This window comes from Penicillium chermesinum (genome assembly GCF_028974085.1).
Source record: "Penicillium chermesinum strain IBT 19713 chromosome Unknown utg000002l:1.0-5270490.0:1.0-5274688.0, whole genome shotgun sequence".
Classification (NCBI taxonomy): Eukaryota; Fungi; Ascomycota; class Eurotiomycetes; order Eurotiales; family Aspergillaceae; genus Penicillium; species Penicillium chermesinum.
The window spans coordinates 419,116-442,152 of NW_026695312.1; the positions used below are offsets into that span (position 1 = coordinate 419,116).

General features: G+C 51.3%; 10 protein-coding genes across 10 annotated transcripts; 5 read left to right on the forward strand and 5 right to left on the reverse strand.

Annotated features, from left to right (window-relative positions):
- Positions 1 to 415: 415 nt before the first annotated feature.
- psrA (putative general stress response phosphoprotein phosphatase Psr1/2) lies at positions 416 to 2,343 on the forward strand (the record flags this gene model as incomplete). The annotated part of the gene is made up of 5 exons (XM_058470234.1): positions 416 to 509; positions 600 to 1,690; positions 1,759 to 1,908; positions 1,974 to 2,072; positions 2,131 to 2,343. The coding sequence occupies 5 exons, from the start codon at positions 416 to 418 to the stop codon at positions 2,341 to 2,343; spliced, it is 1,647 nt and encodes a 548-aa protein (XP_058333375.1).
- A 1,183-nt stretch (positions 2,344 to 3,526) lies between these two features.
- N7468_000938 (putative protein phosphatase PP1 regulatory subunit Sds22) lies at positions 3,527 to 5,016 on the forward strand (the record flags this gene model as incomplete). Its single annotated transcript, XM_058470235.1, has 6 exons — positions 3,527 to 3,662; positions 3,716 to 3,747; positions 4,043 to 4,339; positions 4,416 to 4,490; positions 4,540 to 4,942; positions 5,000 to 5,016. The coding sequence occupies 6 exons, from the start codon at positions 3,527 to 3,529 to the stop codon at positions 5,014 to 5,016; spliced, it is 960 nt and encodes a 319-aa protein (XP_058333376.1).
- A 319-nt stretch (positions 5,017 to 5,335) lies between these two features.
- On the reverse strand, positions 5,336 to 6,134 carry N7468_000939 (uncharacterized protein; the record flags this gene model as incomplete). The annotated part of the gene is made up of 2 exons (XM_058470236.1): positions 5,336 to 5,935; positions 5,988 to 6,134. The coding sequence occupies 2 exons, from the start codon at positions 6,132 to 6,134 to the stop codon at positions 5,336 to 5,338; spliced, it is 747 nt and encodes a 248-aa protein (XP_058333377.1).
- A 209-nt stretch (positions 6,135 to 6,343) lies between these two features.
- On the forward strand, positions 6,344 to 6,991 carry N7468_000940 (uncharacterized protein; the record flags this gene model as incomplete). The annotated part of the gene is made up of 1 exon (XM_058470237.1): positions 6,344 to 6,991. The coding sequence occupies one exon, from the start codon at positions 6,344 to 6,346 to the stop codon at positions 6,989 to 6,991; it is 648 nt and encodes a 215-aa protein (XP_058333378.1).
- Positions 6,992 to 7,954: 963 nt separating this feature from the next.
- Positions 7,955 to 9,052, reverse strand: N7468_000941 (uncharacterized protein; the record flags this gene model as incomplete). The annotated part of the gene is made up of 3 exons (XM_058470238.1): positions 7,955 to 7,981; positions 8,054 to 8,841; positions 8,908 to 9,052. 3 exons carry the CDS (start codon positions 9,050 to 9,052, stop codon positions 7,955 to 7,957), a joined length of 960 nt encoding a protein of 319 aa, XP_058333379.1.
- Positions 9,053 to 9,612: 560 nt separating this feature from the next.
- On the reverse strand, positions 9,613 to 12,103 carry abaA (transcription factor AbaA; the record flags this gene model as incomplete). Its single annotated transcript, XM_058470239.1, has 3 exons — positions 9,613 to 10,857; positions 10,916 to 11,361; positions 11,425 to 12,103. 3 exons carry the CDS (start codon positions 12,101 to 12,103, stop codon positions 9,613 to 9,615), a joined length of 2,370 nt encoding a protein of 789 aa, XP_058333380.1.
- A 1,095-nt stretch (positions 12,104 to 13,198) lies between these two features.
- mrd1 (RNA-binding ribosome biosynthesis protein MRD1) lies at positions 13,199 to 16,081 on the reverse strand (the record flags this gene model as incomplete). Its single annotated transcript, XM_058470240.1, has 4 exons — positions 13,199 to 14,413; positions 14,466 to 14,738; positions 14,994 to 15,743; positions 15,854 to 16,081. 4 exons carry the CDS (start codon positions 16,079 to 16,081, stop codon positions 13,199 to 13,201), a joined length of 2,466 nt encoding a protein of 821 aa, XP_058333381.1.
- A 295-nt stretch (positions 16,082 to 16,376) lies between these two features.
- N7468_000944 (dynein light chain DYN2) lies at positions 16,377 to 16,986 on the forward strand (the record flags this gene model as incomplete). The annotated part of the gene is made up of 7 exons (XM_058470241.1): positions 16,377 to 16,407; positions 16,463 to 16,485; positions 16,540 to 16,573; positions 16,625 to 16,659; positions 16,720 to 16,746; positions 16,803 to 16,872; positions 16,922 to 16,986. 7 exons carry the CDS (start codon positions 16,377 to 16,379, stop codon positions 16,984 to 16,986), a joined length of 285 nt encoding a protein of 94 aa, XP_058333382.1.
- A 385-nt stretch (positions 16,987 to 17,371) lies between these two features.
- N7468_000945 (rhodopsin family protein) lies at positions 17,372 to 18,170 on the forward strand (the record flags this gene model as incomplete). The annotated part of the gene is made up of 3 exons (XM_058470242.1): positions 17,372 to 17,402; positions 17,751 to 17,839; positions 18,006 to 18,170. 3 exons carry the CDS (start codon positions 17,372 to 17,374, stop codon positions 18,168 to 18,170), a joined length of 285 nt encoding a protein of 94 aa, XP_058333383.1.
- Positions 18,171 to 18,531: 361 nt separating this feature from the next.
- On the reverse strand, positions 18,532 to 20,762 carry N7468_000946 (sodium:solute symporter family protein; the record flags this gene model as incomplete). The annotated part of the gene is made up of 4 exons (XM_058470243.1): positions 18,532 to 19,778; positions 19,835 to 20,341; positions 20,405 to 20,577; positions 20,641 to 20,762. The coding sequence occupies 4 exons, from the start codon at positions 20,760 to 20,762 to the stop codon at positions 18,532 to 18,534; spliced, it is 2,049 nt and encodes a 682-aa protein (XP_058333384.1).
- Positions 20,763 to 23,037: the final 2,275 nt, after the last annotated feature.

A 23,037-nucleotide genomic window follows, 5' to 3' on the forward strand; every position in this document is an offset into this window, starting at 1 on the left:
ACTTCGCACGGCAACCTTCCAACTCCATCACGTGACATACTCCTCTTTCTTTCCGCATTACTCGACGTCCACGTAGAATTCTCCCAAGATTCAAAAGATCCAGATATCCCCCAAGGCTCTGGCTCTCAGTACCCTTCAAATACCAAAAAGTCACTAACCTTGTGGGCTCCGCCTTGGCGGTGTCACTGAACGTGGTTGGCTCTTTTGGGGGCCAAAGGCGGTACGTGCGAACCTGGGCCCAGCTTCCCCCAGCGCCCAGGGCGCTTGCTGATCCAGGAGGCGTTGTTGACTCGTTGCCGCGCCCTCTGTTCTCAGAGGCTCTCCGCCCTCTTCTCCCTTCGAGCTTAGAGGCTTTCCGTATATGTTTCGCTTGCTACAGTGATCCATCCCTGCCCTTCCTACTAAGTCTCCCCTGATGCGTGGAGCGAGCACGGGGCGAGATCCCTCTCCCCAAGCTCCCGAGTCTGCGGGCACTGTGCCCATGAATTCTTCCGAGAATGTCGCCCCTGGTAAGTGATTGCGCATATCTCACTCTGACCCCTTTGGCTGCACAAGACGCTCGGGAGAGTAGCACGATTGCTAATGCTAAAGTTGCTTAGGGCCGGAATCAACACCGGGTCAGACGGCCGCCGGTGTCGAGAGTCCTGATGTGAACCCGACCGCACCCTCTCCACCAACCTCATCAGCGGTCGCATCTCCTTCAAGCTCGGCGGAACCCGCCCAGAATAACGAAACCCCGAAGAAGAACCACCTTCTCATTCCAATTCCCTCTCGTCGGTCCTCCAAGGCCTCGAAAACGGATAAGCAACCTGTCTCAGAGAAGACGGAGGACCCGGGGCAGGCAGAGCCCGCGCGCCGAGGATCGAAAGTTAGTATATTGAAAGTGCGCAGAGACCGCAGTCGCGCAAGCAGCAGGCGGTCGCGACGGGGAAGCCCCGATGCTCCAAAAGTCGAGAAGCCTCGGGAGTCCACCGCCGATGCCGCCACCCCAACCACCCCGGATATGAACGGCCACCCTCCACCCGCGAAAAAGAGGGGTCTCTTCGGCTTCTTGAGCTGCTGCTCTTCCGGGGTGGATGGCGATGATGAGCCACCGGTACCGCCCAAGGCATCGAATAAGGAGCCCGCCCCCGCCAGGCTTGCGACCCCCGACAAGACCGAGGTCAACGCCGGCGATTCGAGCACTGCCGAGTCCAAAGAACCCGCTTATTATGATGAGAAGTCTAACGCGATATCAAACGAAGATTCTTCTCATGCGCAAAAGGCCCCATCGATCGCCGATGTGCAAAGCGAAGGCCAATCAGCAGGAACTCAGCCCGACAGCTCTGCCAAAGAAAAAGAGGATCAAATCGAGAGTGTAAAGGCGAACGGGGTTGCAACTGAATCCAAAGCGGATGGACCGTCATCTGAAGATCAGACTAGCGCTCCGGAACCTGTCCCTGCCGAAGTGACTTCGAAGAAACTGGGAGATTCGGCCGAGGATGCCCCGTCGCACGAGGAAAATGAGGTGATCCATTCTGCTCCGGTGTTGCCTCCACCTCCGCCTCCCCCATTGCCCGTGCCGAATCCCCCTTCAGTGTCAGATCGAGACGATGGGCAATGGTTGCTGCCCCCAGCTGTGCCAGCTTTACAGGGCCGAAAGTGCCTGGTTTTGGACTTGGACGAGACATTAGTTCACAGCAGCTTCAAGGTAATTATTTGGATTGCCCCTCTCCCCGAAAGCATTGGCTGATTGATCAAACTACTATTTCCAACCAGGTTCTCGAGCGTGCTGATTTTACCATCCCTGTCGAGATCGAAGGTCAATACCATAACATTTACGTGATTAAACGCCCTGGTGTGGACCAATTCATGAAACGGGTGGGCGAGCTGTATGAAGTCGTAGTGTTTACAGCTTCCGTATCAAAGGTTTGTGACCCATCTACGCTCGGACCGGTGGCATTCTGAGAAAAACAAGCTAACTTGGAACACAGTATGGCGATCCGCTTTTAGACCAGCTTGATATCCATAATGTTGTTCACCACCGATTGTTCCGAGAGAGTTGTTACAATCATCAAGGGAACTATGTCAAGGTTTGTGGCATCTTAGGAATCTCCTTTCCTGGTTGGCCGTGCTAACCATCTCTCGCAGGACCTTTCCCAAGTCGGTCGTGACTTGAAGGATACGATCATCATTGACAATTCTCCGACTTCTTACATCTTCCATCCTCAACACGCAATACCCATCAGCAGCTGGTTCTCTGACGCTCACGACAATGAACTGCTTGACCTAATCCCCGTTCTCGAGGATCTTGCGGGGGCTCAAGTCCAAGATGTCAGCATGGTCTTGGACATCACCCTGTGAATTCCTTGTTATCCAGATGCTCTATAACGCCCGAGATTCCCCCTTTGAGCGCGTCTTTCATTTTGTTACTGTTTCCCTATTTTTGCAAGAAAAGCTCTATTTATTCCTACCTCGGCATCCCGATTGCTCCCGATCTGTTTTTCGAAGCCCTTTGATTCACCATCTCTTTTTCTCTTCTCGATGCAACCTCTGGCCTCAAACGAGGGAACTGGGTTCCTTCCTGGTCGTCGCCCATCTGATGCATTTCTTCCTCTTTGAAACCCCATCTATTTCCCGAGCAGCCTACAGTAAAACTTGGCATCTTTGTTCCATTCTACTTTTCCTACGCCCTGTGATTTTACTTAACTCTGCTCCCAGCGAGCCTGTCTCCTAGTCCAGTCGACCCCCAGTCATGTCCCAGATTTCCTTGCTAGTACCCCTCCCCCTGTTACCATCAGCCCGCATTACCCGATGCATTCCGCAGGCGTCTGTTTCTCCACCTTGCCGCTGTATCTCCCTATGCGTTACCGTTGTCCGATTGTCCAACCGCATCCACACTTTGCTATCAGTCGCCCAGGCCTCCACTTGCCCCGAATGACCTGAGAACCGTCACTAATAAAATCTGACTGGTGAACGTGCATTCTTGAGCAGCGTAGTTGCTTCATCATACTGCTCCGATGAAAGCTAGGTTTCCTCGCGGTCTGATCTTGTGATCTTGTTCGATGGAAGTCGCCGGACGGCCGCGGCACTCTGCTGTATATATAGTCCTCGAAACACGTCTCACCAGGAATACACTACAGCTTGGCCCATTGTGTTGGATCTGTTCAATGAATGACGTTTCTGAGTAGTATCAGGTTCCAGTAGGAAATGTAGCTTTGAATCTCCCAAGGTTTGGCCGTGTGTTCGGTCAGCAGGCCGCTTTAGGACATCTGGATGATGTAGTCAGCATCCACCTTTCCCAAAGCAAAGATGGGAATCACCACCAGCAGTAGCCATAACCATTGGGCAAGTAAAGAGAGGTCAACTGACAATACTACATTCTAATCAATTTGATCCACGTCACCGGCTTTGTCACCGATACAACGTTGGCCCCCCGGGCACATCTGACCACGCGATTGCCAGAAGCTCCCCGCAAAAACCGCGCCCCTCCTGCATCACTTCACCGCCCGCACCTCATTCGTTTCCTCTCCTCGAACCACCCAAAATGAAGAACAAAGAGGGCTGGGACGGTAAGCTTCGTGTCGAGCCGAAGGCTGTGATTACGAACCCAGAGGCATTGGAGGATTCAGACTATTCCGACCCAGAGGCCCCACCAGTTGAGGAGATCGAGGCGGACGAAGGTAAGACGTTCCATAAGCTGCATTATGCCGAGGCTGGCACTAAAATTGCGCAGATCTCCTAGCAGAAGAGGATCCGGAAGTTGAGGTATGTGAAGGAGCCCGCAATGTTCTCATTCTTGCAAGGATTCAGGCGCAGCTTTGCTGATCTCGCTCCCCGCAGGATATTGATCTAGTGCACTGTCGCATATCGTCGATCCCCGCGCTTCGGCTTGAACGTTTCTCCAAGCTTCAGGTACTTCCCCCGCTCTTCCCTTGTACATATACTTCCACCGCATACGCTATGGACGATTTCCTGTGGAGGATTGCTGCACAAGAATCTGCTGGGCTGTGTGCTTTGAAATTCTCCAAGCTCTGAAATCGCTGGCTAATAAATTCATCAGAGGCTATGCTTTCGTCAAAACCAGATATCCCGTATCGAATTCCCACCGAATGTTGCCGCCACCCTTCGAGAGCTCGATCTCTATGACAACCTTATCGGTCATGTGAAGGGTCTAGACGAGTTCCGTGAGTTGACCAGCTTGGACCTTAGCTTCAACAAGATTAAACACATCAAGAATGTGGATCACCTGGTTAAGTTGAGGGAGCTCTTTTTTGTCCAGAATAAGATCTCCCGGATTGAAGGGTTAGACGAGTTGACTGCTCTGAGGAATCTGGAGCTGGGTGCAAACCGGATCCGCGTATGTTCTACGGGCAATGCCTGCACCAGGTTCTCTCTGTTTTTTGTTAGCTTTCAGGGATTGACCATCTGGACAGGAAATCGAAAATCTGGATTCCCTCGCAGCTCTCGAGGAGCTGTGGCTCGGAAAGAATAAGATCACGGAGATGAAAGTGAGTATATTGTTTAATTATGCGCGCGTGCTAAACTAACCTCTGTCAGAACTTGGACCACCTCTCTAACCTCCGCATCATTTCCATTCAATCAAATCGCCTCACCAACATCACAGGTGTCTCTGCCCTACCGAAGCTCGAAGAACTATACCTTTCCCATAATGCTATTTCCGACCTCTCAGGATTAGAATCCAATACCACCCTGCGCGTGTTGGATTTTTCCAACAACCAGGTCTCCCATTTGGAGCACTTGACTACATTGAAGAACCTTGAGGAGCTCTGGGGATCAAATAACCAGCTTTCTAGCTTCGACGAGGTGGAACGTGAGCTCAAAGACAAGGAGAAGCTGCAGACTGTGTACTTTGAGGGAAACCCTCTACAGACGAATGGGCCCGCAGTATATCGCAACAAAGTGCGCTTGGCCTTGCCGCAAGTTGTCCAGATCGATGCCAGTATGTTTCGCTATTTTCTTGTGGTATACAGATGTTCCATTTGCTAACATACTCTAGCTTATGTGCGAGTGTGAGATTAGTCGGGATGTTGATGGTTGATAAGTCTGGTCTGATTCTGGCGATTGCCGGTACTTCACGTCAGCTTGAGGATGGTAAATTCATAATGATGTGTGACGGGGGGTTCAGCCCGCAGAAGGCTCCAACAGATGGATTCTATGAAAACGAATTTGAATTCTAGAAACAAGCCCCTCGAGATTCTTTCGAGGCGTTATATGATTGACGATGATGGGGTATATATTGTACATGACTCTCAAAACGAACGCGGAAGGCCTGCCATAGCCCTGCTCATGGGAGCCCTCAGGCGGGCTAGCAGACCAATGCCTCCTGGATCTACTAGTAAGTCTTTGACTTGTTCGCCGGGCCACCTCCAGCTTGATAGAGAGCACGCCCGGTTCTGCCCTCGTGAAGTCCCATTAAACTCTCGGCGCCCCAATTCTGGTTCTCCACCCTAATATCCCTTACTCGCTTCTGTAACCGTGCTGCCTTTTCGGCTGGCAGATCTTGTCGCGCCGCGGATGTAGCCATTGACTCCACATTGCTTTGTAACACGTCCCGTAGCGCTTTCAGTGGTGTTCCCGTGGTCGGATCTGCCATGTCTTTATAAATCTCCGTTTGGGGCTTCTTCGCTTTGTACGCAAGATAATACGGGTTTCGCCGCATTGCAGCAAAATGCGGCCAACCCTCGTCCGCTTCAATAAGACACGTTATTGTCTCCGGTACTGACACTGATTCTTCCGGCAATGGTTCCTCCGCAGCTGGACTGGCGGTTGAGGCTCCAGCTCGAGGGGCGTCTGAAGAGGGCAGCACCGAAGGTGCGCGTTCGAGCGGGATGGTGATCGGCGACGACGCGACGGCTTTCTGTGCAGCTTCGGGGGTATCGAAAATGGCGATGACTGGCCTTCTTTTCTTCGCTGATTTCTTGCTCATCTCGTACTGTCCTTGGTCAGTTTTGGGATCGTGGGAGAGCTTGGCCGCAGAAGCGTACATTGAGATTCTTGAATGTTGCCACTTCGCCGAACTTCTGCAGCATGGCGAGCACCTGTCTGCTCTCGCCGAGAGTGCTCGGGGTTGGGAACATCCTCACCCGCACTGTTGCGCCCACGCGGGCGGGCAGGGTTTTGGCCAGGGACATTTTGTTGGTTCTGGATGAAGTTTCCAACCAGTTTGCGATGCCAGAGGGCCTTATCGGGCCTGGTCTTGGCGCGATAAGCGGCTGCTCCTCCATGCGTTGATAACCTTTTGCTGTAGGATTGATAACGTGACTCGCACGTGATGTCAACAGCCCCAGGTTAGTTAGACCTCGCGACGCGTCGAGTTTTCACCAATTGCCACCCATCCACGATGCCCCCAAAGCGCCCCCGAATCCGAATCCACTCGAAGGAGGGGAGGCTTGACCTCGCTGTTAATGCTGTTCGGGATAACGAAGTCGCCTCCATACGCGAAGCTGCCCGTATTCACGAGGTCTCGGAGTCTACGCTTCGCAATAGACTTCGCGGAGTCAAACCTCGCAGCGAAACACGCCCCAATTGCTGTAAATTAACTCTTGACGAAGAGGAGTGGTTGAGGAAATGGGTCCTTGGCTCACATCTTTGCGGCCTTTTCCCTCGACAGTCACAAATTCGTGATATGGCAAATGTATTGCTCACAGTTCGTGGCTCTTCCACAACTACCACAGTCGGGATAAATTGGGTCTCCAACTTCATGAAACGACACAGCGAGCTCCGGGAATCTGCGTCACGACGGCATGATTATCCCAAGCCTCAGAAGGGGAGCCGCATGTTTATTGGAGATCACATCGAATCCGTTTCTCGCGAAATGTTGGCTCAAGTTCGATCAGGAGCGGAAACTGGAGAGGAGCTACTTGAAGTAGTCGACATTATTGCCAAAGCCCACGAGCTTCAAATGCTTCAGCTCAGGGTAATACGTGACGAACTCTTGAAGTGCACCACTGGTCGACAGGGAAAGAACGCACGAGATCAAAGGCTATAGCAGCGATGGATGCGGTACTAGCGGTCGCAAAATTGGGGCAAGGTTTACTTTCGTCTACTACGCGGAGGCAGCCGGCTTGTCCATTATGTAGAATAGTTGGGCATAGGTGTAATAGGTGCCCTTCAATACGTGAACTAAGTTAACTTTCTAGGTGGTTAATATTATCAATATGAAGGGTCTCTTCTCAATTCAAGGGGTGGAGGGCTGAGGATCTCGCTTGCGGACCACATTGCCAGTCCTAGTCGACGCCTGATATGATCGTCAGATAAGTTTTCCAGCGCGATAGCCTCAAGAATATCTGGCACGTTGGCTGCGAAATCGTAGAGAATTGTATCAGGTGACCATGTCTAAAGCTCTTGGGTAGACATCATCCTAGCACAACGCTACTTTGCGTCCTGTGACCGTGTGATTACGACTCAGAACAATAGATTGAAGAAGATTCAATATTGTTTTCCCAGCTTGAGCACCAACATACGTTCTTACCATAAATTCAAAGTATTTTCTTACCGTACAAAGTGAGATTAACGCATTGCCGGAACACGCCTCCCTCGTGATCATTCAAGCTTGCCTTTGAATCTGACCCAGAATTTCCAGAGGTCCCTATTAGTAGATGAGTGCCACTACACAACCGCCGATCTTGAATAGACCGAAGGTGAACCTTTCCTTGGGATACTTGGGAAGCAGGTGGCTTATACTGGCTGGGCCTGATAGCTGAGGCCCTCGGCGAGTAAAGTCCAGAGAGTATGGATGTGTTGTTTAGGATCGATCGTTAGCTTCTGTAAACTACTGCAGTACTATTCTAATGTGATAAGTAGCTTCCGTGCTCCCGAGTTGAATCTTGTACATGAAATCCTTCGATAAACAAAGTCAAAAGGAAATAGCCACAATTCAAATACGCATCGTTTATGATATCAGTCCATGGACCCCGCACCTCACTCTAACGTGGCCAGCATAGGGTGCTCTCTAGAAAATGGGAATGTCCATGCCGTACTATTGCAAATATTAGCTCAAAGAATCGAACACAATCCGGCTAGTCTTTCAAAGAATAGTCAAAGCACTTACCGCAACAGGATCATTGAATCGTAAACCCTTGTCTAGCGCGCTGATAGCCTCGAGTTCGCTCTTCTCCAGGTCAAAATCGGTGACCTGCAAGTTCTGTGCCAACCGAGTTGGGTCGTTACTCTTAGGGATGACCGCAATGTTGCGCTGGGTAGCCCACCGCAGCAGCACCTGCGCCGGCGTCCGACTATACTTCTCCGCAAGGCCCTTGATAACCGGATGCTCAAACAACGGAGGGGTATCCCGCGCATGCTTCAATTCAAGCTCGAGGAAGCTCAAGGGACCAAAAGACGAATACGCAGTCACGGCAATCCCTTGCTTCTGCGCATACTCCACCAGTCGCGTTTGCGTCAGGTAAGGGTGGTGCTCGATTTGGAGAGTGGCGGGACGCACCCGCGCGTAGCGCAGCAGGTCCATCAAGAGCTGGGAGCTGAAGTTACTGACGCCAATGCTGCGCGCGAGCTTCTTGTCCACGAGGGACTCCATGGCAGCCCAAGTCTCGTGGATCGGGGCATTGGCCAGCTCGATCTTGTCGTCGGCTGACGTCCAGCCGGGCGGGTAGCGCACGCTCGGGTCGACGTATTTCAGGGCCACCGGGAAGTGCACGATGTACAGATCGAAGTAGTCCACGCCCCAGTCGGCGAGCTGTTTGCGGCAGATCGGTTCGACTTTGTCACCTTCGTGAAAGCTGTTCCAGAGCTTGGAGACGATGAAGAGCTCTTCGCGCTTCACGAGTCCGTCTTTAATGGCGCGGGCTACGCCCTGGCCAGCCTCGACTTCGTTACCGTAGTCTGGGATTTAAGTACAGGTTAGTTCTGAATGCACGAAGCCCAAATGGAGAGAGATCGGAGACATACCGCAGGCACCGTCAAAGCAGCGGTAGCCGGCCTTGATAGCATTGTAGATCTGGTCGGCGCAGGTATCATTCTTCACCTTCCACAGGCCGAACCCCACAAGAGGCATTTCATATCCACTGCTTAGCTTGACCGTAGGTACTGCCATCGTGATGTTCGTTTTTGACTAAGACGTGGGAGATTGGTTTAGCGAGCGCTGCTTGTAGGTGCTGCCCACAAAGACGAAAGGACCAACCGAGTTTTATTCTTTGCAGAGCAATGACCTCCGCATTGCGGGGCAGTAGGCCGCTTTTTAAGTAATTCAAAAGACATCCATGGAATCATGAAGAGGAGCGGAATCTAGAACCGGACAGGCTAAATGCCCAGGCTAAGCCGTATACACGCATACATAGGGTAGTAAGCCCCACTAGGCCCGGCTAAAGACGGCTAAACTACGGCTCCTATTTACCCAGGTCGATTGATATAGAAACAGTAGATTCGCTAGATATCTGAGAAACAATCAGATGTGGGCCAATTCCTTCTCGAAAAAAAAAAATAAAAGCCAAATCCCCAAACTCCCCCTCTTTTGTGCGCCCCACATGTAATGGAAAATAGTCCCAGAAAAGAAAAGGAGGAAAAAGTAGTACCAGTCCCTGGTATAAGAGTACACGGATCACGAAGAAGAAATTATCATTACAACTAGTTTTTGGTTGGTTGGTTTGTGAATCATTAGACTGCGTCCACCGCCGCGTTGTCCGCGTACGCAGAGTTCGCATGCTCAGGGCCCGCCCCGTGCATACTGGAGCCGTTGGACATCCGTCCAACCAGCTTGTCCATCAGGTCATCCGGTGGGAGGAGACCGTCGAAATTATGTGGCTGCTGAGATTCTCGAGCAGAGGAGACCTGGTGGTCTTGGAAGGGCATTCCGTGGTAGCCGCCCACGTCACCGGAGAGGGAGGTGGAATGGGCTGCCCAGGAGCCTTGGGCGTGGCTAAGGTCGTCGAGAGATTGGGTACCAGGTGCAAAAAAGCCGTTCAGCATGCTGTGGCTGTCGTGAAGGTTGACGCCATGTTGCTGCTGCGGCATGTAGTGGTTGGTGTCATGGCTCAGTGTGTAACCCATGTTCGGGTGGGAGAGAGGAAGGTCATGAACATTGAGCATCATTGAGCCACTGCGGGGGGCAGTCATGCTGGTGGGTTGAGGAGTCTCGGTTGCTAGACTGGAAGAGAATGAGTCCAAGACAGAGGTTACAGCTGTCTTGTCCAGACCATCTTCTGACTTCGTGATGGCGGTCATGAAGTCAAGGTGACTGGGAGTGTTGAAGATATTTGCCACGTTGTCGTGAGAAGATGAGTATAGAGGCCATTGGTGTTGAGGCTGGCCCCCTTGATGATGCATCAGGTCTTGAGAGTGCGGATGCTGATAGACATTCTGGGTGGACTTGTTGAGGAGAATGGAATCCAGGGAAAGAGGTGGAAGATCAACGCCAGCGGCAGCTCTGGGGCTGTTCGTCTGGGTGCGATCTGGAGGTGGGATCAAGCGACGCCAAGTGGTGGTTCCAACTTCACCCGGGCGCGTCTGACGGAACTTCCACAGGAGAATAGCCATTCGTTCACTGTCAGGCTGGAAGTGAGTTGAGTACCGCCGTGAGGTAGAAGGCATCGCTCGCAGCTCTTGTACTGCAGACAAAGAGCGGAAATAGCGACGCGTACGATCCTCTGTGGCTTGGATCTTTTCTGGATTGCCGGAATCTTCTGCCATACGCTTGTTCTGGGTCAAGTCGGTAAACATTTTGGCCCACCAGGATGACTCGAACAAAGGCTTAACCTTTGTGGACTGTGGCTTGTGCAGATCATGATATGTCTCCCTGATTACCCGGCCGTCTTCGTATAGATGGGTACTGCAAGTCCACTTGTCCATTTGGCTGACCATGAGCACATCTCCCGCGGTGGGATGCGCATAGTCAAGGTCGAGCTGGATCCCCAGTCGAGATCCAGAAGGGGGGGAAGTCTGTCATCAGTTCAAGGTTCACCTCCATCAGGATGATGTCGCAGTCGAGAGGGCCGTTCAGGTCATCCATTATAGATGACAGGTGTGGGAATGAAGATCGCCAGCCACTGACATTCTCCAGAGGGATTGGCGGAGGTTGGAGGTCTCCCTGAAGCCGCGTGTATGTGTGCAATGCCTCATCAATGCGATTTGCCTGCTGGGGCGCGCTCACCCACATGTCGAAATTGAAGGCATGGATATTCTTGTTCCTGGCCTCCTGCATGTTGGCTCCCAAAGTGTAGTGAGGCGGGGGCAAGCTCTCCCCGTAAGACTGCATGGATCTCATGGGATCGTGGTATGCAGCGTGAGAAGATGTCCCGTAGTGGCTTGGAGCGCCTGGATGTTCCATAGAGCTACGCCATTTTGGAGCAGCTGCTTGGGTATGACTACTCGGTCGCTCGGTCGACGTTTCTCGTACCAATCGTTCCCCTGTGTCCGAGAAAGTCAACAGACGTTATTGTATTAGGCGTTCCTCCACTCCTAGCCACTTACAGTCGGGATCACCCTTGAGGAATGAGTCAAGTACCTGCAAATGGCTCGATACCTGCTTCCGAGTTCTCCTCTTCCCAGTAAGCTTAAAGATGTACTCAGCAATCAGCTCGTTGCGGCCATAGGATTTGCCTCGTTCAGACCACTTTCGTCGGCCCATGGGAGGGTTGGCTTCGAGGGCTAAAGTATTTTGGGGCTGAATTAGTCTATGAAGGTTGGAGGCTTTGTATGAACTCAAAAGTCTCACCTTGCTGGAAAGCATCCTCGAGCTCATCAGACCAAACAGGCTCGCCGTCTTTGCCAGTATCTCTTCGAGGGCGGGCCCTGTATTCCAAGTACTTCTGGGACTTGAGGTAGCTTCTTCCCGGCGGGGAGCTGCGTTTGGTCCAACAGAATGAAGCCGGCGAAGCTTTCTCGCATGGAGTTTAGCTGCTATGGCTTGGTGATGCTGGAGATTGGAGGCCGGGACAGCGGCGATGGGAGTCTGATGGTGTGGATACTTGAACGCCAACTGCTGGAGCTGCTCTTCTCGAGCAGCAGCGTCAGTGTGAGCCAGAGGATCCGAGTACGACTGAACGTTCCCGGATGTACTCTGCAGAGCCCGATCTGTATGAGCGCCGACTACGTCAAGGGACGGCTGGTTCTGAGGCACAAGGCACTCCGGTTGCCATTCAGTAGCCATGGAGGGGAACAAAAGACGGGCTTCTCGAAAAGAATGACAGATTCCAAAAGAGGAGGGGGGAAGTTTGAGAGCCGCTGTCAAATGCTTACTGCCTGGCAAAGAACGCAGCTCAGTCACAAACCAAGCAACCCAAGAACGCAGACGGTCTGAAGAGAATGTCAGGACCTGAGGAAGAGAATGTGAGAGCGAGTAGGAAGGTGTTTATAGGGAACCATAACTCCCTTGGAAGAGGGGTGGTCTAGTCCTTAGTAGCAGCATTGTTCCGCCAGGTTCGGTTTGCCTAGGACCACGACCCTCGAACGCCAGCTCCATACTCCTACGGTGCCCCAGTCTCGGGTCTTTCACGCGTCCAGGCACTAAGAGGGTCAAAGACGGCGACAATCTGTCCTTGCCGCGACAAATCAGGAGTCAAGACAGGGCACGATATGAAGGAACTGTGTGGGATGCAAGGGATACCTCGACAGCACGGTCCAGTGATGAGCGACTCGGGGATTTTGTGTTCCATGAATCGACTCGAGAACACCGTCACTCCTGCCTTTGTTGACAAAGACTACCATGATCTGTGGCAATGGGCCATTGACAAGAATGTCGTCTGTCCAACGATCTTGCACGATTCCCAGGGCCAGGAATGTTCAGCCCGCGCCCGGTGTCATCAGCTGAGGAATGTAATTTGAGGAGAGTTGATCTCGACAGACCCGCTTATCATGAACAACAAAAAGCAAACATTATGGAGAAATCACTCATTGGACCGGTTGGCCCCCCAGTATGAGGGAGCTTGGGCAATTTGGTGGGGAAGGGGAGGCGTGGTACACGGGTACACCAAGGTTTGGGTCGTTAGGGTTAAGAACCAGCCTAGAATGGGGGCAAGTACACTACTTCAGCACACGAGCACTGCACGTACACGAGGATCGCGTATGCAGAACTAGGAAACAAGCTATCAGCCGCAGGAACGTGTCGGGTATCTCTATTGGGTTGCAGGTAAAAAAAAAAGCCGTATGCGAGTAATCGTACATCGTTTCCTCCCGCTACACGCAAGGGGCGGGGGTCGACAAATCCACTTCACGCCCTTGTCGCAGGGAGAAGGGACAGGCACCTTCATGCTTCCTCGTCCTCCTGGGCCCCTACAGTGAATTTCTTTCGCCCGGGGCCCATAAGCTGCTGGGCCCTGACCCTGTCCACCTGTTCCCCTACCTTCTTTTCTATCTTCGCGATCTCCTCCTCGGGATCGACAGCCTCCTCGTTCGCGAATTCCAACACTAATCGCCGACCCAGGAGATGCGTGTTTTTCAACGCGTCCATGGCATTTTCCGCCTCGCGAGCACTGATGAAATCCGCGAAACCGAAACCACGAGCGGAACGATCGAACTTTTGAGGCACCCGCACCGACCGCAGCTGTCCATAAGCCCCGAACAGTGACCGAATGTCCTTCTTTGTGACCTGGAACGGCAAGTTTTTGATGATGATCTTGGTTCTTCTGGCCGCGATCTTTTTGGCGGTGTCTTCGCGTCTCCTCTCCTCTGCAGCATCCATACCTCTGTGAGAGGCACGAATAACAAGCTCATGCTGATCAAGCTTGTAACCATTCATGGCTGCCTGGGCTGCCTGAGCCTGAGCCTTGGTTTTGAACTCGACAAAACCAAAACCCATGCTGAGGGTCTGGCCTGGCCGCTTGGGATCGGGCTTGGTCTTAACACGTCCAGTAACAAACCCATCCAAAGGCTTGAAGGCTTCCAAGAAAGTCTCGTTGGTGGTTGCGAAGTTCAAATTCTTCACAAATAACGTGGTCGTCATGCCGCTTTCCGGCTCATCCGCGGCGAAAGTATCTGAAGTAGAGAATCCCTGTGATTTGCCCCGTACCTCCGGGACGTCAATCTTGGGGGTTGAAGCGGAATCAAATAGATCCCGTGGCGCCTTTTCCAGGAACAGAATCGAGTCACCTATTTTACGGTAGGCAAGACCCTTGAACGCCTTCTGGGCCTCATCTGGACGAGCAAATTCAACAATTGCGATGGTACCACTGGGTGGCATAAGCAGTCGAATTATTTGACCATATGGTTCAAAAAGGGATCTCAGCTCGCCAGACTTCACTCCGTACGAAAAGTTCTTCACTAAGATAGCAGTGTTTCCACGTTCACGGTGCTTAAAAGCGTCGATATTGACGCCATTCGAAGCAAAATACGCCTTCGTCTCCTGGATGACGTGGGTCTCAGCATGCGCTTGCTTAACCGCAGCGTCGGAAGAAGTGGGGTCCAAAAGGTCGGCTTTGGAAACACCCAGTCTCTCGGCCACAGATGCCATCACGGCATCAGTCTGGGGAGCAATTAGCAATCATCCTTCCAGGGTCAAAGAGATGTAAACTTACGTTCATGTAGAGAGAATTCCAGCTGAATGATGATGAGGAAGCTCCAAGCTTGCGCTTGATTTGATTTTGCTTCTTGATAGGCAATTTTGAAAGCTCATGTTCATCGATCTTGTAGGTTTTCTTTGCTGCAGCTGGCAAGACATGCAGGATACGGCCTTGGAAATGCTTCCCGTCGAGACCACGGTAGGCATCAACGGCGGCATCTGCATCGTGGTATTGCACATAGGCAAACCCTTTGCTTTTTTCGGTGCGAGTGTCAAAAGCCACATGAATCTATATATTCCGTTAGTAATGGATCATAAATATTTGACCCGTTACGAAAGTGGGAAGGTGAAATATGCCGCTGCTGTTCAGAAAACCAAGAAGCATCTACTAAAATCTCTTGCCTGTTGACATCATTTGCCTTTTGACATCGGATGTCCCTATCAGGATAATCATCATGCGAGCAGCCCAGCCATTGGATAATACAATGGCTGATATGTGTGAAGGGGCGATGGGTATGGGTAAAAATAAAAGATTGCAACTAACCTCTTCAGTCTTGCCGTACTCTGAAAACAAAGGCTCAAGATCTCCCTCAGTCACATAATAAGCAAGATTCCTGACAAATAAACGAGCAGAGAGCCTGATATTATCAATGTTGGTGTCTTGCTCCGGTGTTGTCTCTGACGGTTGAGCCGGTTCAGTCGGTTCAACAACATCCTCATTGTTAGTGGTACCTTGGTTGGCAATTTGGTTGATTGCTGCGCTACGAGATTCCTCGACAGGACTTTCAGATCTAGCGAGCTCATCAACCTTTCGTTGATTGAAATCGGCTTGCTCTTCATCGTCGAGAAGACCTAAAAGACGGCTTGTCTTCGATCGCAGCCAGTCCATGTCTGATACAGGAGCATTCTCAGCTTTGGCCCCGTCATCTTCCATGTCAGCATGCTCGGCTTCACCATCGCCACTATGGTCCACAATAGTAGGCTGGATGTCAGTCTGAGGCTTAGGGGCAGCCTCTTGAGTGCGAGGCTTCTTAGGCTGGGATGGCAGCTCCTCGGTTACAACTGCTTCTGGTGTATTTGCTTGGGCAGAGGGTTCTTCCTTAGTAGGATTCACCATGCCATCATCATTCGCCCATGTGTGAGTTTTTGAGTTCTGCATTAAAGACAGATACTCTTGTAGTTTAGGGTCTTGCGTCTTCTCCGCGTCTCTCTTCCGTTTCAAGACATTGTCAGAGTCGGGGCCAGCATCATGCCTCCGTGTCGGGTGAAATCTTTCAGTGGGCTTGGAATCAATCTACGAAAGCACTGGTCAGTCTTGGGACCGTTAAAATTGGTCAGCGTGAACGCGAGAGAAAGCACAATGCAATCAAATCATCAGGCAACACGGAACGAGGTTTGACATACCGGACGGGCAATATCTACTGTGATCTTGGACAATTTCATAAAGGTCCTGTTAAAATGGCGGACAGCTTGCTGAGCTGTTTCATGGTCTTTAAACCCAACAAAGCCCATACGACGCTTGTTTAAAACATGAGCATCTGTGACTTGGAAGCGAGCTGCAAAATGATTGCGAAGTTGATCATTGGAGCAGGTTGGTGGCAAGCCACTCACAAACACCCGAGTGCTTTCCATCCTGATTTGTGGCTGGGGAAAGCTCAAGGGTGAGTGCAGAAACTGGATTAATAGTTCTAAATTTTTTTTTTCTGTCTTGTATGGAGCAATGGCGGTGAGAAGGGCGGCAACTTGTTTTATCTGGCAGTAATAATTGGCGGGAGGGCGGTCAGGCTTTGCTCCCTGACGCGCCTCTATCTGCGACGCTTGGCGATTGGGTTCTTTAAACACAACTCGTGAGACCATCCATTCTCAAGCCGACCTTCTCGTTCCCGTTGAAACTCAGCTACCTGAGGACACCTTCTCGCCCACGACAATGGCTACCGAAAAGAAGGAGAAGCTGGAGGGTAAGACATCACCCCTCCATGAGTCCTCCGTTTAGCCGACTAACAAGCTGTACAGCGCAGATCAAGTCCGTCGATATGGTAGGCCGGCCGACCCATGCCAATTGTTCGCACCACCCTAACTCAAACGAATAGACGGAAGATATGCAGCAGGAAGCCATCAACCTTGGTAGGAGATCAGATCCCTTGGTGCATCGGGACGCCAGCTGACTCGTCTTAGCTATCGAAGCCATGGAAAAATACCCTATTGAAAAGGTACACAATAAAGAAGCTTTGTTTCCATATCTTTCTTTCTTCTATACTAACACCTCATAGGATATCGCGCAATACATCAAAAAAGAGGTTTGTTCCAATGTCCTCTCCCCTACTCCTTGCTCGGCTTGCTCACATTTCCTTAGTTTGATTCCCGGAAGGGTGCTACCTGGCACTGTGTTGTCGGACGCAACTTTGGCAGCTTCGTCACTCACGGTCAGTAATTCAAACCTCCAGCCTTGAACGTAGCTCACTCTTTCTACAGAGACCAAGCATTTCATCTACTTCTACCTCGGCCACTGCGCGATCCTCCTTTTCAAGACTCAGTAAAATGACATACTTCAACCGGGCAAAGAGCGGGACATGAGGATGGGAGTCATCAAAATGCTACCGAGCGATATGTTTTTCCCTTTTTTTTCTGAATATCTGAGCATTTGCACGTCTTCTCTGTATGGGATCGCACACTGTAAAGACGATTCATATTTTGACATAATTCATGAGTTCCCTGTAATGATTCAATCTGAAACTTCCTTCGATTCTATACTGTGTGCTGTTCTTTCGTAGTTTGTTCCCGTCTTCATCCCCGAAGCCAATCACATGGACTCACGTGCCGCCAAGGAACCCAGTGTCTAAATGCCGCTGCCTTCAGGGCGAGTTCCCTTGCACAGCCGGTAGGTCGGAAGCTTCCATCTTCAATCTCAGTCCTAAGCTCACCATGGCTATTTGTATCACTTTTGGAACGCATGGTAAGTTGCGGCGCTAACTGGATGGCCGTCCCATATCACAGTGGGGGCCGCCCCTCGGGTGATTACCCCGGTGGTTCCACGCGCATGAGGGAGCTAACAAGGTCCTAGAGTTCACCTCTATGCTCGAGGGGTATGAGCACGTCCGAGCCTATTGCCAAAACTGTGAGCTGCCCCTATGTCTCCCTAAGGCAGCTTTGCGACAGTTACATTAACTCTGTTGCTTGAATGCAGGCCATAATTGGAATGGTCATTGCATCACTCGCTGGTATGTAAAGACCTCTTTAGAGCCCTCTATAGGATTTCATTAACAATTCGCAGGCCATTTTTTACCATCTGCTTCATTGTAAGTGCCTCGTCTGGCGTTATCAGAGCTTGGGGCAGAATACTTACGTGACCGAAACCAGCCCATAATCCCGCTTGCCACGCACAAGTACAAAGTAAGTTTCAATTTCTGTCCCAATCAGATGGAAACCCTCGTACCTGGCTAGATGGCAATAGCTAATGCATCTCTGCAGGAAGTCAGGTGTTTCACTTGTCAGTTCTCACAAGACCTAAGGTAAGAGCCGAAGACAATACCTACTGAGGTTTATTCGGCTGCTACAGAAACTGATATCTGGCAGTATTCGGCCTGATATCACACCGGACACGCGGCCTCCAGCTCAACCATATGGGTACCCTGGGCCCCAATGGGGTCCACCCCAGCCTCCTCCGATGGCTCATGGGGCTCAGAAGCCACCCCAGGGGCCGCCAGGTGCTGAGTACAAGTGAGGCACACTAGATGTCTTGCACCAGCATTCGATCGTCATATTTTTTTGATGCTTTCTTTTCTTGCCAGTGCCAAAGATGATGGGTTTGTGCATACTAGTAGCTCTGGAGAAGATTTCGGCGTTGGGGGTCGCATCAGTTCGCATCACATCATTGTTCTTATTTTCTGGCAACGTCTCTTTACTATTCCACTACTATTCCACTGCTGTTCTTCTAGGGAGGCAAGTTTTTGAAATAAGATTCGATTTTTTGAATAATATCACAATTGCAAAACGTGTATCAAGGGGGTATACAAAACGTAAATCACATAAAAAGGACAACCAGCTTTACAGGACAAAGGTCTCCTCAAAAGGCTATCAGAACTCTAATACGCTGGCGTATCAGCCTCCTTGGCCTTCTCGCCGATTTGCTCCGTCGGAGTCTCTACTCCAGACGCATCCGCCTCAGCCTTGCGTCCGCGATAGACAGCCGGCCGCACGCCAACCATGTCGTAGGCCATCATACGAGCCACCCGAATGATGCTCTCCCGGCCCTCCCACAGCGGGAAGATGACAACGCCAAAGAGAGTGCAGAAGAGCCACAGGATCCCCACGACGATCCAGCCAGTGAAAAACGGCTTGCTGAACACGTACGATGAGCCGTACATTGGGATCGGCCAGAGAATCAGCAGCGCAAGTGCCATGAAGACGGTCAAAGTGCGCGAGTAGAGAGCCGCTTTGTTCAGCTTGCGCGTTTCCTCCTCGCTCTGGATGTCCGAGGGTCCCGCCTCGCCCGGTATGAGCTCGATATCAACGTGTGCGGCGGCAGCGACGTCGGTGTCATCGACCCTGCGGATCTGCTTCATAGACTCGTAGTCGTAGTTCTGGGGCCCGAAGACGTAGGTAAAGACGGGAACGAAAACCATCGGGCTGAGCAGGGCAGCAACGTTTCCTGCCAGCATTGGGTAGTTCTCGCCGGTGGTGATCACGTTGAGCTCGCCGTACTGGGTCTTCGTGGTCACCAGCCAGGCGATGAGGGAAACGGCGAGTCCGAGCGGGGGCGATGCGGCGGCAGCAATCCAGTTCTGGCCCTTCCAGAGAAGGGTCATGGCGCCGGGGAATACGGCGGAGGAGATGATCACGCCCATCAGAAGGTATAGATAGCCCATGCCAACACCGGCGTAGTAGAGGCCTGTGGCGAACCCGGCCATGATGATCGAGTATACAATGCAAGACATATGCGAGATCCACACGAGCTTCTTGCCCTTGGCTGCGGGGTCGATGTAGGCTTGGTAGATATCGTAAGTGAAGATGGATGACACGGCGATGAGCTGCGCGGAAAAGGCGGATGTTACGGCCATGAAGATCATAAGAGTTGTTGCCACGGCGCCGCTATATCCGAGGAGCTTGACGGCGGCAAAGGGAAGAACCAGTCCGGCTGTCACGTCGTCGGGGCTGAGTCGCGCGGGTCCCTCGAGGGCCAAGGCAGAGATACCCAAAGTGCTAGCGCATAGCCAAGGAATCGCGAACCAGCAGAGACCACCAATCACGTATCCGGGGAATGCGTGGACGGGGCTGGCGGCAATTGCCTTGTTGTAGTATCCATTGTCCAGGAAGACAGTGCCAAAGTTTCCTAGGTGGTACATTTAGCAATTTCTCATCGCCAGTTGCGGATGAGTGAGGTCTTACCAATGAGGTTGATTACCCAGAAAATACCGCCCTCCTTTGATCTCATAGTAAGATAGCTGCCTTGGGCATTTCCTTCGACAGGGTGACGCTGCGAAGCCGCGACCAAAGCATCGTATACACGGCCAGGAGACCCAAGCTGAGCGTTGGTAGCGTAGGCCGAGAACGCAAAAAGGAAAATAACAACCAAGATCACCACCGTGTGCAGATAGTCGGTGATGAAAGTTGCCTTGATACCACCGAAAAGGGTGTATAGCACGACACCAATTGGCAACAAGAAACAGGCGGCCGGAGTCGACACGCCAGTCAACGAAGTCATCACGGCAGATCCACCAGTCAGCAGCATGGCAGTAACGAGAATGTTGGTCATAAGACAGAAAACAATGAAAACAACATGAACTATTGTCCCGTAACGGGCGTGGATAACTTCCAGGAAGGTATGCGCATTGGGGGCACGTCGCTTAAGCTCGATAGCTAGCGTCGCGAAGAGGAGAATCTGTACTGTTGCGCCTGCACAAGAGAGAGAGATCCATGTTTAGCGATGTTTTCTCAATCTCGGTTCGAAAGACATACCAGATGCGTAGAAAAATGGCCCTGAAATGCCATACTTATATGCGACTGCAGAAGATTGCAAAAGGGTTGCTGCCCATGTCCAACTACTCACGACTGCCGCAGCCACCAGTCCGGATTTGACGGATCGGCCAGCCGTTGAGAACATTTCGGATGTCTGGACTTCATTCTGGTATCTGTTTCCCCAGGGCCGTCATTAGTTATCGAGCGTGTATAACCGCTTCTAAAAAGGAGCATACCGTCTCAAAGCCCAAGTGATGAAAATCATCAGAAGCGCAAAGGCAAAACCTAACCCAAGGATAATGCCATATCCAAATCCTTGCGACAAGGGAGCCGTGAAACTGACAGTCTCAGCGGCCATTATTGTGTGGCCAGGCAAGCTGACCAGGTTGCAGCGAACACGGGTAGTAAAAGCAGACCAATGGTTACCAGTACCCGAGTCGATGCGATCAATGTATGATGCCTATCAGATATCAAATTTTAATCCAAGTACTGGAAGCGAACTTGAAGTACAGGCAAAAGAACTCGAAGTCACTGGTTCTATTCAATATTGCAATAATCATCCGATATAGGGCATCGTAGGGGAACCGAGCCTGGATATATGTCCTCCAAGGAAAGTACCACAAGCTCCGAACTCGCAAGCGCCAACCCCACGCAGGCTGATCGTGAGCTTAGATAGGATGACCCACAGTCTACAAGCGATGGCCAGATAAGAGCCAATTGCTCTCGTAATGGTATGGCACGCCATCCCAGACCAATGAGGGAGGAATTGTCGGTTGAACGGCGCGCTATAGGCGGCTTCCTGCAGAGGAAGGAAGGGGTCTCGCCTCCACCTCTCCACCATTTTCTCTATCAGATATGTTCGGCAGAAAAGGCCGGTTACTTGGCTTTGCCTTGTCATAGGGCCAATGGCCAGCCTCTCGCTTCGGTGTACGGAGTCTTCGATTCAAATTGGACGGCCTTATCAGCGCGAGGTAGGGATGTATGGGTTGTGATTGGCTAAGTGGGGAGCGGGAGATAAGAACCCTCCCGATTCTGAATCGTGGTGGAGTCGGGGGGTCCTATAAGGCCCGATGCTGTTGCGCCGGAAGGATATCCCGTTGATAGATCGCTGGGCTAGTTACTCGATTCTTATTGTCATTTTGGAGGCATGGGCTTTGCTTTTCCGATTCTCCGGTGGGTTGGTATTCGACGGCTAATCGCGTTTAGTATGCTAATTTGACATGGTCTGATGCTTCTAGCTTTGCTACATGTGCTACAACTTCAAAGTAGAGCGCTATCACTAGGTCTAGTTGTAGTGTGATGAATGCAACCAAAGTAGGCATGCTTTTGGTGCTAGTAGCAAAAAAACAAAAGGATCATCACGGTGACCTGATTAGCAATATACGACAACTTCAAGTTCGCCATAGTGTGAATAGTACCATCAATACCGAGAGTAGTAGCAAATAACCGACTGGTCTCGAGGATGACAGAGAAGCCGTGAATCTCATGGGGTCCCCAGTTTCACCCGGGCGGGGGTTGAGCTAGACAGAAGATACTATATAGGTGGGTCTCAGCAGCAGGTCAGCGACCTGCATGTACGGATTATTATGGCTCGCTTGACTGCCGGTGGCTAGGCCCATTCTTTTCGTCTTTGCACATGGAAGTCCCATTCGAAACGGGGAATGGGGCTCTAAGCATCCTTTTGATTGGTTCTCGTCTAGTTGAGCCTTGTGCCATGGGTCTGCCGGGTCAGTAGTTTGGAGTCAAATTTGGGGTCAAAGATCCAAAACTTTTACGAGACAGAAAATCGAGCAGATAAGGACCGGCTGCTGAGCGACAAACTGCAATTCATTCTTAAGATGGTGAACACACAAGCAGCTGCCATAGAAGGGATGGAGATGCAAAGCGTGATACGAAGATCCAAAGCCTGAAGAGTTACATTCTACCTTTGCCAATAAAAGGAAGACCGAGGACAGAGCCCGGAATTGTTACTTGACAACATTCCGTGATATGTCTTAAAATACTCGGCGCCTGAGGTCTGGGACGCGGAGCAGTAGGGTGTGAAGGAACTAAGATAGTTTTGGGAAAGCTCTTCAAGGCAGTTGTAATTGGTCAAGCGCTTCTTACCCAGCTCTCATGAATCATTGGACGCGGGCCGCCCCTTCTCTTTGGATGCCTGTCAAAGTGTAGGCCGAGAAGGACTAAGTGGAGGGCGGGTATAAAAGTTGCTTGGAAACAAGTTCTCTGATCTGCTGTGGTCAAAGATACTAATGAGAAGGAGAAACGAGGCGAGATCAAAAAGGTGGGAATGCTTGATCACTTGCAGCTACTCCAACCAAAATTCCCTACCGGGCCTTCGCAAGGGCTTGGGTTGGGTTGCGGATGTAGGCGAGTTCTTATGTTTCTTCCCTTTCGCGCACGACTAAGCGAGGATATTTGATAGCGAGGTATCGGGCCCAGTGGAGTGAGCAAGGTCACGTTCAAAGTTGGCAAAGCCAATCAATCCATTAATAATTCAATGCAAGAAACACATTTAGCTTGATATGGTACACTCATCGGACGCCATGCTGCCTGCTAAGAACCCACAAATGGATGAAGACCGCCGCATACTCCAGCGCATACAAGCGCACGAAGACTGCTCCACAAGTCCACAA